Source organism: Acanthisitta chloris, unplaced genomic scaffold, assembly GCF_000695815.1.
Source record: "Acanthisitta chloris isolate BGI_N310 unplaced genomic scaffold, ASM69581v1 scaffold33083, whole genome shotgun sequence".
In the NCBI taxonomy this organism is placed as follows: Eukaryota; Metazoa; Chordata; class Aves; order Passeriformes; family Acanthisittidae; genus Acanthisitta; species Acanthisitta chloris.
The window spans coordinates 30,709-45,064 of NW_008663776.1; the positions used below are offsets into that span (position 1 = coordinate 30,709).

General features: G+C 47.4%; 1 protein-coding gene across 1 annotated transcript in view; it reads right to left on the bottom strand.

The window, feature by feature from the left end:
* RNF123 (ring finger protein 123) overlaps positions 1-12,346 on the bottom strand; it is a 33,292-nt gene extending 20,946 nt beyond the window's left edge. Inside the window, exons 1-15 of the mRNA XM_009071097.1 lie at positions 12,153-12,346; positions 11,037-11,121; positions 9,144-9,223; positions 8,223-8,320; positions 6,970-7,024; positions 6,576-6,661; positions 5,856-5,942; positions 5,280-5,347; positions 4,312-4,437; positions 3,470-3,584; positions 2,567-2,671; positions 2,346-2,471; positions 1,081-1,173; positions 804-877; positions 219-336 (exon numbers count right to left, since the gene is read on the bottom strand). Of these exons, the coding sequence (XP_009069345.1) occupies positions 219-336; positions 804-877; positions 1,081-1,173; positions 2,346-2,471; positions 2,567-2,671; positions 3,470-3,584; positions 4,312-4,437; positions 5,280-5,347; positions 5,856-5,942; positions 6,576-6,661; positions 6,970-7,024; positions 8,223-8,320; positions 9,144-9,223; positions 11,037-11,121; positions 12,153-12,234 (1,398 nt within the window). The 5' untranslated portion in view covers positions 12,235-12,346. The remainder of the gene's footprint in view (positions 1-218; positions 337-803; positions 878-1,080; positions 1,174-2,345; positions 2,472-2,566; positions 2,672-3,469; positions 3,585-4,311; positions 4,438-5,279; positions 5,348-5,855; positions 5,943-6,575; positions 6,662-6,969; positions 7,025-8,222; positions 8,321-9,143; positions 9,224-11,036; positions 11,122-12,152) is intronic.
* Positions 12,347-14,356: the final 2,010 nt, after the last annotated feature.

Sequence of the window (14,356 nt, forward strand, 5' to 3'; positions counted from 1 at the left end):
CTGTCTGAGCAACGCACTCCAAATGTCCTCTCTAAGGGGACAAAAAAAGATGATGACAGGACAATGGAAAAGCTTACAGGTCTCACACAGCTCTGCAGGATCTGCCAGTACTAATACAGCTGGAAACACAGGCCATTCAATTTCCTCAGCCAGAAAATGATGGGGGCGGCCAGGTGCAACGTTTCTTCAGCCGCCTTGGTGGATGTACCTGTACTCACCTCCTTAGTGAAGTGGTTTGGCCACCACGTGGTGGGAATGAGCTCCTGCAAACCAGCCTCCTCCACGCGCAGAGGGCTCTTGATGTAGAAGAACACAACAGAACGGAGCACATCGAAGCTGCAGCCGAGTTAAAGCAAGCACAGAAGCTACATCTGGCAAAGGTACAGGGCATGTCTCCAGAGCTGGAGGGATAGAGACCCCTTTCCAAACAACCACTCAAAACTCTGCAAGATCCAGAGCCCCCTTCTCCTGGGAAGACCCCCTTTTCCCCAAGCAACTATCACAGCAGCTGCCTAAATGCTAGTATAGATCTGGACTGCTCTGAAAGTGGCTTTGCTCTAGGGATATTAGGGAGGTCACTCAGGTAGAAATTAGCTCCTCTGTGTTACTAGGATGTGAGCTACACAACACTGCTCCTCAAAGCAGGGCTTTGTAGAGGATGATGCCAAGCAGAGGAGACCTGAGAAATGACCTCTCCAAGACAGGATGGCTTATGCTTCCCAGGAGCCATGGATCCTTGAAGTGTCCTTGGCTGCATTATTGTGGGCAGGAAGAACTGAGACAAGAGGATGCACAAAGGATACAGAACATTGCTGAGTAGGTATTTCCTGGACTTCTCATGCTTCAAGATTGCAATGGTGAGCCGGAGGTAGTGAATCTAGAGAAACAGGAAAAGCAAAAGTGACTCCATCTGTCGAAAAGGATATAACTCTCAAATAGGTACAATGTGACAAAACTGCCATCTCTGGACCAAACAACTGCAAAATCCAAAACACTGTGTACCTTTGGACATGAGGCACATAACAACATAACAGAAGCTGGCTAGTCACAGGCTCCTGGGGATTCAGAAGTGCAACTCACTTGTAATCCCAGGTCTGGGATGATGGGAGAGAACCTGTAAGCCCGCAGCAGGGACATCAGCAGCTGCTTGAGGCACTCATGTACTTCATACTCCTGAGAAAATAAGAAACACATTGAAAAGCAACAGCACGGTGCTGGGAGCAGCTACAGCTCCCAGTGTGATCTTGGAAGGAAGCATTCATTTATGAACTGAAAAAGCAGGTGCTCTGAACCCAGTGTCCATTTGACTCCACAGGAGAGAGTCCAAGCAGAAGGTGGTGCCATCATTTTGCTACAGGCAAACCAGTTTCCGCACTAGTAAAACCAATCCAAAAAGTCACCAACAAAAAGCCAAAGTCCCAGGTCCTACTTGTTTGGCAGAGTCACCTGTCCTCATATCCCCTGAACCTACCCAGTTTTGGCAGAAGCAACCTAGAAAGAAAAAAAGTAACTCTTCTGTAAATGTGATCATGGAAGAGTTGTCATTTTTGAGTTGAGCTCATAGCCAACCAGGAGGATGACAGTCAACTCTTCCACAAAAACAGCAGCCCTACCAGGGTGTACAAATTCACTGCTAAGATGGTGGGCCTGAGGGAGTGATGACATTTTTCAATTAAACTTCTCACGACAGCTGGCTGGGCCACTGCCCATATCTGTTAATGGTTACCCTAAAGGACAGACATGCTATCTCCAAGCAGATTCCTGGCAGTGACTGGCTCTGTGTAACCACACAAGCAGTCCTGCGGTGGCGGCTTTCCAGTTGCTAGCAAAGGCTGCCTCAGACAAGTGTCCCAGGAAGGAGTGACTTCATCCAGCTTGGACAAGAAGGGGAGTTGGAGAAGCTTTTCCCCAGCAGTGCTGAAGGCGGAGAGAGTGCACCAGTCCTGCACACTGATCAATCTCTTAAGCACATGGAAGCACTTAAGACCTCCACAGTCACACACATATTAAGAACAACCAAGAAACTGATTATTGATAAATTTGATGTTCTCAGAAGCAGGAAGTTCTTCACAACCATCAGTTCCTTTAGTCGCAGGAGAAACTTAGAAACGCCTGGTTAACTCATTGCCTGTGTCTGCATTCAATCCTCATTCCCTGGGTGTATAGCAGCAGCCACATGAACGAGGTGAGAGGGTGGTTTACCACAAAACAAGGAATTTTCTTACCAGCAAGGGAAAGAAGCTGAACGCTACCAGCATTTTCTAGGAAAGGTTCCTGTCCTCAGCACCTCCCAGGATGTCCACATGACCCCTAGGGAGGAACCAGCCAGCACCCTAGCAGCTCACCTCCATAAGAAGCCACATGAGATCCAACAGCTGCTGAATAAGGGGATGGGCCTCCACTGCCCCTCCTCGCTCAAGGATGCTCAACAGGAAGGTCATAAGCACATCTTCCACCAGGTACACCTTGCACTGCAGACAGAAAGCCACATCAACAGTCCTCCAAGACACAGTCACTTCCCAGCAAAAACTCCTACAGAAGTTTGCAATGGGCAGGCAAAACTCACCATAAGAGGGGAGAAATAATTGAAGATGTGAGCTAACGTAATCAACACTGTGGGTTCTCCGTGCAGCTGCCACATAGATGTGTCCTTCTCCACCAGCTTCCCCTCCTGCAATGACAAACCCAGCACACAGCTTGGATTCACCCCAATCCACCTGTACACCAATGACTGAATGAATCAGAGGCCTGGAGCCACCACTGTTTACTGTCTTATGCCTGACTGCAGTAAAAACTTTAAACATGGGTATTTAGTACAGCAAAGAAGCTAGGCCCATGCCTCTAGAGAGCTGCAGTGCAGTCCAGATGTCAGTTACTACTCACCACATGCAGGCACCTTGACAAAGTTTTTCTAAAAAAGGTTTAAGTGCACATGATAATTTCTAAATGGGAACCCCCACAGAGGAATTCAGCCAGTAAAGCAGGCCTCCATTCAAGCCAAGACCACAGCAGATGGCATTCCCTATGCTTTGGGCATACAGATCATCTAACCCCAGTGGAAAATAGTGGTTTCCAGCAAACGGTGTCACAGCCATAACAGTTCTCAAGGCAAACCTGCCAGAATTTCATCACATCATTGTACCAGACAGCAGTAAAAAGTTTAGGATATGAACAAACTGCTTCAAGGGTGCAAAACCTAATCTAGCAGTTCTGACCCTGACAAACAATCTCTTGAATAATGGCAATGAAACTTCATAGGACTGAGAACAACAAAGACCAGTATGATTTAAATTAAGTCCCCTAACTATCAGGAACCCCACTTTCCAAGCCAAAGAGCTCAAGGGACATGCATGCCCCATGCAAAAGCATGGAAGCATTTAGACTCTCTGCTGTATCCGAGCTGGCAGCATGTGATGAGAAGTGCAGAACTGCATTTCTCAGCATGGTGCCATCCCGTGAGTCCACCTACCGTCACATCTATTCCAATATGGATCACATTCTTCAAGTAGCCTAACAGCTTGCGAGCCTTCACTAGGTCTGCCACGGGAGGATCTTGCAAGGGCCGGTAACCTTCCACGGGATAAGTAGGCAAGTGTTAAGGGAAATGCAATTTGATCCTTTCAGGACTTTTGTTTGTGCAAAGAAAAGACTGTCTATTTTACTTTATACCCATGCATGCCTCAACCACAGTTCAAACTACAGTGCCTTCTACATGGATGATAAGCCACAAATTCTTATCCCCACTTCTTCAACATTGCAAGCAGCAAGTATTTAACACCACACTTCTGCCTGATGAGAAATACTTTTTTAATCAGAAAGACTGTCTGGAGCTCCCATTACAGCTAGCAGCAGGCACAGACAGGACTGCTCTGACAGGAGCTGCAGGCTTCAGTATTTTCACAGGAAGGCAGCAGGTAACACTAATGCCATGTCAGAGATCCCCTATGGCTGGAAGGCAGAAGAAACCAGTGGACAAGAAGCTCAGCAGTACAGCAGCATTAAGGTTTCCGAAACTAGAGAGTGAGATCTTTGCAGGATCTGAGTGCCTGGGAACAGGCAGCCCTCAGCTGCAGCAGTGGCTGCTGATTCAGAGCTGAAAGCAGCTCTCATTTCAAAAACAGATGCTTGTATGCCCTGCAGTTCTGCTCCAGCTGAGAGGGTATTTGATTCTTCTCTCCTTGACTCTGTGCACAAGAGCTGACAGCAGAAAGTGAACTGCAGTCAGGTATGTAATATTCTACAGCCTCTAAAGATGGTCTCAGGACAGGCTTTTCTCCCTTCAGACCTCCCCTCCCCACACCTAAAGGATATCGGAGTGGACGACTTCCAAAGTTAAAGGCAACAGACTCTTTGAATGAGAGGCTGATGGCAGGGAAGTAAGCCATTCCTGCACCCCTTGTGATGTTATCAAACGCAGTTCCCAGAGATATGCCATTCCTGAAAGAAAGAAAACCACAAGACTTTAGTCACAGCAGGAGGGGGTCTGAGGTCAGCTGGGCAATACAGCTATCTGCACTCCCCTCCCAGCAACTTGCCAACATGGACACAGCAGTCAGTCATGCCTCGTGTCACTCTTAACCTGGCATGCATCAAATGTCCCAGCTTTGCTGAGTACCAGCCACGGGAAGCGTGGAGGCACTCTCATTTTCATACAACAACACAGGAAGGCGCTGGAATCTGCACAATGTGCAGAGCTCACTTGGCTTCAAGGGCAACCCAAACCTGTACAGCAGAACATTTTAGAGGCAGCCATGTTTTTGGTCTCACCTATTGGATGTTGGTGGCAATGAAGGATAATGCTTTCAATCTACTCTTTTACAACAGATGACATGGATCATCTAACTGTTTTTAATTTTGACTGACTTCTCGCAGGCCAGGGCCAGGGAACAATTCTCATTGTGCATAGGAACTGGAAGCTGGAGATTTATCAGCCTTTCCACAGCTCCTTGTGAATTTAGCACAGGCAAGGTCTACACTGACCACAAAAGCAATCAGTGCGACTCAGTCAGGTGCGCCATTAAGCATCACAAGAAAGGCTCTCCCCTCCAGAATCCTGGCTTTGCAGAGATATTGGGGCATTCTTCTGCCAAATGCTCTCAACTGAACTTGGGAGACTCAACAACCTGTGCAGATGGTTTCTGAACACAAAGCAGAAAAGGCTGGAACTAGTAAGGAACTTAGGAGGGGTAGAAATAGGGCTCAGCAACCTGCTGAGCAGTGAGGAAACCTTTAGGTTACAGAGACACCAACAAAGCAGGGAACAGGACAAAGATGCTTACAAGCAGAAAGCAATGGTGCCCTCATCAAGGTCTATCAGACAGCTGACGATGTCTCCTGCTGCCCAAGACTGCAGGAAAGGGAAAGAAAAGATTCAACATATATCCAGGGTGTTCCCACATTAGAATAAAGACTGCACCCCAGCCAATCCCTTGTGATTCAGGCTTGAAGGAGAGTTCCTTCTCACAGCAGCTCACGTTGCATTTTCAGACACTTCTGGAAGCTGCATGTAAAGCCCCTGAATGGGATCTTTTTTCCTCTTTGGCACTAGGAATGTGTATTTATCCCAACAATGCATCCTGCTCTGACGTGCCACAGAGAACCAGAGCCTTCCAGAGACTGACAGCAGCACTATGCTGGGAATCAGTCTGCTGGGGCAGACAAAGCACCCAGACAGCACATCCAGCACCCATAAATTACAAACAACTGCTGGCACACAGCCTCCTCAAGAGCAGACTGAAGAAGGTAGGACAGCTTGAGGGCATTTCACAAGGCCCAGCAGAATCCAGACAGCAGAAGGAGCCACCTATTCTCTCTTCCTTCCTCTACATCCCATTTCTGGGAGGACAGCTACTCACTTTGCCATAATTGGTAGTAGTCACATTCCACTTGCGCACCCTGTTTCCATCATATGCATATGAATCTGGCGTATCTCCAACTCCTTCCTGCACCAAAGTATGAAAGAGGAGACTCAGACCAGACCAAGCATAGAGAATTTCTCTCAATGCAAGAGCAGTTTTAAGGGGGAGATCAGCAGACAAGGAAAGCAGCTAGCACATGCTCTGCCCAGGAAAATTCTTCATTCTAGGATTGAATCCAGTGGTCTGCAATCTTTGGTTCAGAGAAATACACCACTCATTTTTGGGTCGGAAGAAGAGTACTGGCATGCTACACTTGCAGGTTCTGCCAAAGCAGCCCCCCAGGATGCCCGTTACCTCTCCTCTCATATGTTGCAAAGTGACAAGTTAGTTAATCTGCAGCAGCTATTGAGGGCCATCTCGAGAGCCAGGCTGCAGACGCACACACTTTCCAGAGAAGACACTAGTTGAAAGTCAACACGTAGCAGTGGCTTATGTGCAGTAAGAGCACAGCAACACACCCAGCATGCAAGGGTTTCACACTGTTAACCATTCTGTGAACACAGGTCAAAGAGTAGCAAAGACTCTTAAAACAGCAGACGTAGCATTTTTAGTGTGCGTACTGGGCACAAAATGCAGTAGCACAGCACCAATGCTATGCTCCACACTGACCTAAAAAGCAGTGGATAAACACAGAGCCACATGCAGTAGTTACACTACCTCCTGATTAAATCTGCAGTTGAGAGTACACCAGCCAATCTGCATGAGTCCCTGGGAGGAGATGAGCACCTCATAAATCCATTTCCCTAAAAGAAAAAGAGATGACACGCAGTGAATCCCTGCCACCTGGCTCACTGGTAGAGAAGCTGAACCTGACACTGCTCCCACAGAAATAAATGTGCACACAAAGGAGCTTTGGGACACCTCCAGGATTCCCCTCCCACCTCTTCACTCACAACGCTTCATGCTTCTGATGCCCTGGAAAAGCTAGTGGATGAACTGGGGAAGAGAGTGCTCAAGATCTTGAACATATTCCTGATCTCTTTAGCTGTGTAACTCTCCATACCCTTTTCCCACGGTCTTTTCTCAAAGCATCACAGGTTTATCTCCTTACCTTTATACACACAAGTCGTGGCCCTGATGGACCCGAAGTTACTGTGGCCAATCACCTGAACCAATAAACAAAAGATATTTTAGAGTCAGGCAAAGAGATAGCCTTGTTCAACCCTTCCTATTCCCTCTATTCTAGCCCTCAAAACCCAAGCAAGATGGAGAGCTATTCACAAGTACAGGGAAGGGAAGGGACATCTTCCCCATCTCAGCAGCTGCACTTGGAGCCGACTGGTCCTGGGGAACCATCCAGGTCCTTCCCACAGCTCATCTGTACTTTGATAAACCCCAGTGAAGCACACAGCACGGCAGCAGTACAAGGGCAACATGGTGACAGACAGGTTCCCAGTGAATTGTGACAAGAGTGTATACAAAGTGACTATTATATGGGAACGACATCTGAACTCTGGTCAAATTAGAACAAAACTAAAGGCTCATGATGTCCAGACTAAAGCCCAGGATTGGCAGGCTGACCAGAAACTGAATCCTGTTACCTCCTGACTTTCACAATCTCGGGACAGACCATGAAGAATAGAGGAAAGTAGGAACAAGGAATTCACAGACAAGCCAGTTCTATCTGTTCTAAGGGTCAGTTCTAATGACAGCCAAAGAAAGTTACAGCAAGTGGTTAATGGCAAAGGGGAGACTAGGCAGCCTTCTTTGCTAAAGGCAAAAAAGCATGCATAGATTAAGAAGGGAATGAGCTCAGGAGCAGAGGATGTGTGTGCTCAGTGAGGGGCTGAAAGGAGTGCAGAAATTCAACTGAAGTAAGACAGGGTTAAATTCCAGTGGATTCTTTCAGCTGACTTTTGACATGAGGAACATCAACTAAGAAGCAAGCAAGGAGCTAGTGGAAACAAAGGAGAAAGGAAAGCCTCAGGTTCAGCCTCTTTCTACCCTTGAGAGAAGACCAGAAGGAAGAAAGGAAGAGGCAGTCTGTTGGAGGGAGGGACAGGAAAGCTGGCTGCTGGCCTTTCCTCTGGTTAGCCAAGTGAGCCCCTGGGCCAGAGTAATCCTTTCACTTCCTTGCAGCTCCACTCAGAGCTTGCTGAGACTTAGAGGTACTGCTAGAACTTTTCACAGGAGAGCTTGTTTCTTCCAGGATCCTGTAGCTTTCTGGGCAGACTCCGTTTACAACACACTACAAAGCCAGTGACAGGGATCTGTTATGAAGAACAAACCACGAAGTGGGGAACAAACACAAAGTGCCTTTAGTCCCACAAAACCATTTTCTGTTGTGCCTAGCATAGCACTCACCCCAAGTAAGTCATCATCAACCAGCAGGAGTCCCTCAAACCCGCTGGTGTGGTCCAACACCACAGTAGAGGGACCGAGCCGGCCCTCTGCTACCTGATCTGAAACAAGAGTTGCAGAAATCCTGTTAGGAAAGGTTGTGCAGGATTTAACAGTATACCTGATAAGACTGAAACAGAACCTGGATTCTGCTACAGAGGAGGAATCCGTGGATTCCTGAGCGAGTAAGATAGTGTTGCCCATGTTAGACCATGTTAGGAAAGGAGACACCAGTGAGATTTAAAAGGAAGTTTTCACAGCAGTACACAAGGTCTCAGCTATGCAGCACGGAGGACATATGTTAAGTTTTCCACATCACCTGAAAACTTTACTTTGACAAAATTCAATGACTAAACTCTAAGCCAAAGGTTTGGCCAACATATCACACTTTGGTTGTGGCCAGAAAGAAAATTTCCTCTTTCTAGGAGGGGAGCAAGGTGGTATCCTGCCACATCCTGACTCATTCAGGGAAATGGATGCTAGTAAGAACACAGGTAACAGTCTGAGGCCCAAAGTGAACACCTACAGACCAGTAAAAATTGTAAACAAGCCTCTGCATTTTCCACTGGTAGCACTGCACACTGCTGGTCGAAGCAATGGCTCTGTAGATTATTGTCAGTAAAACACATTCAACATTTACCCCAAAGCTGTTCTTGTAGGCATTTTTGCCTGGAAATATGCCTTCTCCATCTGCAAATAGACCTGCTCCAGGCTGGCTGATGAGCCCCTCAGAGGCAGGATTTAAAGGTATAATAAATTAGAGCACAGGAAGGCAGAACAACACTCCACTCACTCAGGAAGTGCCTTTCATGATACAACTTGTCCTTCCCAACTAAGCAACATAAGCAGAAGCACAAAATTGCAAAGGCATTCAGTATCTCCTACCTCGACTGTCTTCAGAGCCATTCTCCTCTGCTAGCAACCGGTCAAGGTGCTCCTGCAGGTTCTGGAACGTCAGGTGCTTTCTAGGGAATAAATGTACACAGGAGCTCTTCAGGAAACTGCCTCAAATTTTTCAAGAGTTGCAGCCCAGACACATGTGTCCTGCACTGAGAGACATGAACTGTGAAGTTCTGTCACCTGTTTCATGTCATGAATCTAAAGAATTTGCTGCCCAGTGTGTTGGGGCAACAAATGAACCAAGGACCAAACACAGCAAGAACAAGCCAAGTAGTTAACAAAGAATCTAACACTCTTCAGTCAGTCTGCTCAGGAGTGTTTTGTGCCAGTACGAAAACCGTAATGTGGTGCAGTGGCAGCAAGAAAACAGCTGTACTACCCACAACTGCGGAGCACGACTTTGCTGCAGTCAGCATCATATAAACATGGCATTAAGTCAGGATTCTTTTTGTTCCCCGAAGTATTCTGTAATACAAAAGAAGACAGACGACCACAGCAGTAGCTGCAGCAGTTCAGACAAAGGTCAGGCTAGCCCAGCACCCTCTCTAAATCATTTTGCTGTCATACTGAAAAGTTGCTTATGCACCCTCTTTGGGCCACTGTTTTACAGAACTTACTGCCCTCCCCTAGTTCTCTCCTTCCAAGGCTAGTTTACTTTGCTGTTCCTTGCAGAAGAGCTTCCTTTTACTGTGAGAATCACCAGTTGTTCCTATCCTTGCTTCCCATTTCCAAAGCCACCTGAGCTTCTGGAAGAAGGTTAGAAAAGCATGAGACAGCCAGAGAGATGTCTGCAGTGAGATCCTCTATGAGGAATTTAGGCAAGATGTCATACCATAAAAGTTGCTCTCATACAGCAAATGTTATTTTCAAGACCTCTGACTGCAACTGGGCTTCCTATCAAAAAGCCAAGTCCAAGGAAAAGGGTGGAAGGCAGAAAAAAGAAAGACCAGTTCAACAAAGTATCAGTTCTGTGCTTCTGTGTCTTTCATTACCAGGCAAAGACATCAGAAACACTGAAAACCAAAATGCCCAGGCAGATGGAACGCTCCAAGCAACGCTGGCAGGAGAGCTTGTGGCAAAGTAACATGACCCACTTTGCCTCCCCTGCACCATCACTCTAGCTCACCAAGAGCTATTTATAGCAGCTCTGAGCTCACATTGGAGCTGGCAGGACTATGTATAGCCCATGGAATGTGACCCAGTCACTGCAGCACTGCCAGCCAGCAACAGGCACATCCACAGGCCTCACACTGCCACACTCTACCTGCCCCAAACCTCTCTGACTTGCCTCTGGCTAAAGTGCTAGATGCAAAGGAAATCTTGCTCATCCAACATTACAATTTTTAGGATATAAGGTAAAGGAGAACTGAAAACAAACAGAAAAAAACCCAGTCACTAAACAGGAATTTTGTGTTTCTTCTCCTTTGGTGACTCCTACCTACTACTGTTGGACTACACCAACAGTTCCACAGCCTGAAAAATGTACGGTATTGCATGTATCAGTAACAGTAAACAGCCTTTAATTTACAGTGCATTGACAACCTATTTTTCATTCCTAAAACCTGTGCATTTTGCACTACCTTACAAGTAAAGGGGGAACAGGAACAATAAGGTGAATGCCTACTTGCCTACTTATTTCCAAAATACTGCCTAGTGATTTTGTAGATGGGATTTTTCTAGCAAAAACCCCTTCCTAGCAAGCCCTGCAATTTGAGAAAACCATTGAAAGAGCAGACCTCAGAGTCATTTCTGTAACATGGTGCTGCTGTGCTTTTAACACAGATCACTGTGTGGCACTAAAAGATCTTTCATTTCACCCCTGTGCTGTATATCTGGGGGTGGTATCACTTGCCACCTGGGGAATGAGAAGTCTGATACCTGTAAGCAGCTGCAGGCTGGTTCCCATCAGCATTGGTAAAGACTCGATGCAGATAATCATTCAGCAGCCTGCTGTTCACGATCCCTTGTGAAATACAGAAAGGAAATAAGCTTAGGGAGTCCTCAAACATTAATTTCATGTACAAGAAAGAAACTAGGAACTATGGGAAAATGGTGTTCACATTTGCTGATCAACACAGTGGAAAACGCAGCTTGAAGAAGTTATTCATCACCTTACTGTCCTCACTAGCAGAACCAGAATCCAGCATTATGGGATGCATCTCCACAACAAAGGCTCTTTCCAATTTAAGCTGTTCTACTATAGAAAATGGGTGGCTATAAACTGCTCTGCACAGGTGAAAATGCATCCTCAGGAATCCCGCTGTGCTACTTCCCGATAAAGTAACTTCAAAAGCTGGAGGTAGGAATCCAATTTAATTCAAAAAACCCAAACCAAACCAAACCTCTTAACACTACTGCAATTCCTGATGTCCTATTCATATCCAGGATGTCTCTTAACTGCACTAGGAGATGCTGAGGGGGAAAGACTGCAGCCGAAGTTCATCTCATCTAACCCACAGCCCTCTTTAATGACATGTGCCCCACCTTTGCTTTTGCTGTGCTAAACAACCTCTAGTGCCACATTGATGCAGCATTCTTTATTTCTCTGAGTGCAACAGTGCCCTCAAATGCCAGATTTGTGGTCTTATAAGCACACTTCTGCTGGATTAGTGAGTCCAAGAGAAAAAACACTGTCTGGCAGGTACCAAAATTTCTCAGAATCTGAGAACTCGACAAGCTGTTCATCCTGGAAGGAGAACTCCTTAAATGAGATGAGCCTGAAATCAGATGGCAGGCAGGCAACACAACATTCTCCAGCCTTACAGGGCGGGACTGTGTGCTGAAGAAAAGGCTCTGTGACACGAGTTTCTGCAGTCCTTAGTACTACAGGAATGTTCCCCCCTCCCCAAATCCCATCTTGGTTCAGGGATTTACTCAGTTTCAGCCCTACCACACCTCACATTAGCAAGGCAACTGCATCTGGAAGGCAGTTGATCTCAAGCAAGGCAAGGGATGCAGTGGTCCAGTTTCCACACAGCATGTACAGGCCCATACCTGCGACCCTGGACTTTTCTGGCTCAGTGCTCAGCCTGTAATTCTTCCTTGAGAAAGCAGTCCCAGCACCTCTTGACGTCATTCTTCACAGGCACCACTCCAGAGAGGACATAAGACAAACAGATGTCTAGAACAAAACCTGCTGGGGAAGATGCTGCCTTTAGACTTCTCCCTTTCTTGGAGGTTGATGTACCTGGATTAAACAACAGGAATCAGCCATAAAAACAGCAAGAGTTTTTAAACTAATTACATCACACAAGAGCCCAAAACCAACTAACTGCTGACCCTGCTCTCAGTTCCACCTGTCCAACAGCTCTAAATCTTCCCAAAGCAGACAAGGCATTAAGCCACACTCCAGACAACACAGACCCCACTCCAACCAAAGGCAGAACCAAGCCAGAAACACATGCAATGTTGGCACCAAGACTGGGCCAGAAGCACTGAGCCAGCACAGGGTTGCAGGTCCCAACACTGCCAAACTGCCAGAACTGGCAACCACACTGCACTTTTACTCATGTCCTGACTTCTGCCTTTCTCTCCTACTCTGTATCCTTTAGCAATACGGAACTGGTTAATCTTCTGCTTAACAGGTTATTAGATTATTCCACTAACCAAAATGGAGAGAGAGAGAAGGAGATGGGATTAGACAAATGCAGATGAACTGGAGACTACAACAGAGTATCACTGACTACAGAGCAAAAGACCCAGCTGCTGGATTTACAGGGATCAAAGCAGACACAGCCATAGTACACAGAAGTGTTTACGAGTGAATACCCACCACGAGACTACAAATTCAGGAGACTTCCTGGTATTACTAGAACGCAAAGAATGCTACCAGAGCTGATCTGACGTGCTGGGACAAGAAGAATAAATTCAAGTGGCTAGTTCCATCCAGCTTCAAATTGATAGGTTACATCCCTCTCCCAATTCTGACTGCACCAATAGCCAACCACCACTGGAAGACTCTCCTGTTCCCTAGACAGCTGTCTGTCACAGCACTTTGTGACAGAGCAAGAGGAAGATGCAACAGGGGCAAAGGCTACAGGAATTAAATGCTTGCTGGCAATCTCAGAGAGAGCAGAAACTAAGGTGAATCCAAGCAAGTCAGTGACCTTGCCAAGTTATGCAAATGTCACTGCAACCCCCTGAGCTTCAGCTAGGCTTGGGAAAGGGTTTCCTAAAGCCCCTTTCCTCAGGGCCACCCCAACACCCAGGACCGGAGCAGCACTGCCTGGCATCCCTTCTGCAGTACTGCTGAGCAAAATAGTAGGAACAAAGCAAAAACCAGCCTGGATCAATGGCCCTGAATGCCCTGTGTCAGAAACTCAAAACAGGGGATAAAACAATAAACAGAAACACATAATTTACTACCCAAATCGAGCAGACAGCACAATGACAACTGTCCTAGAAGCACTTGAAACATGACAGACATGATTTCACCTCTGTCAGGACAAGGGAGAAACACCCGAGGGCAGTGGGGAGTGCCTCTAGCTCTTCCCAAGAACAGCTAGCCTGGTACCAGCACTGCTGAAACAGCCTGAATGCCCAAGCATAGCACACAGCCTGGCCACACTGGCACCATATGAGATGCACTGCTGCAGTGCCAGGGTATCTTTTTCAGCAGCAGATGCTGCTTACAACAGGTCAGAGAAAGAGTAGAACAGGGGGACACACACCTGCCCCTTTGCTGCTGCCACGTGTGATTCACAGATGCAAAGGTGCCCAGCTCTGAGCCTGGTCAAGAGCTAAACTCCCTTCTCTGGGCAAGGGCAAGCAGCTTCCAGCAGCAGGGCAGAACACACACCACAGGGGAAGCCAGATCTTACGTGGAGCCTAGTGGAGGCAGGCAGAGAGGCCAAGAAGCCACCACCCAAACCCACACAGCTTTCCGCGGCAGCTGCAGACCAAGCCCTCCCACTCGTGGCAGAGCAGCAGGCGGAAGGGAGCTCACAAACCTGCCCTGCCTTCATCCCAGGTGTGTTTCTGTGGCACCCCAGCCTGCCAGCACCCCCAGACCAGGCAAACCGGGCAGCACTGCCCGCAGCCAGGAACCGATCCCAGAGCCAGGCATTCCCCAGGGCCGGCAGCATCGCCGAAGCAGGCAGCACGCCCCAGCCCAGAGACGCTCCCAGGCCTTGAGAAAGCCCCTAAATTGAGCAGCCCCCTCCGTGGCCGCAAACAGCCCCCAACCAGAGAGCGCCCCT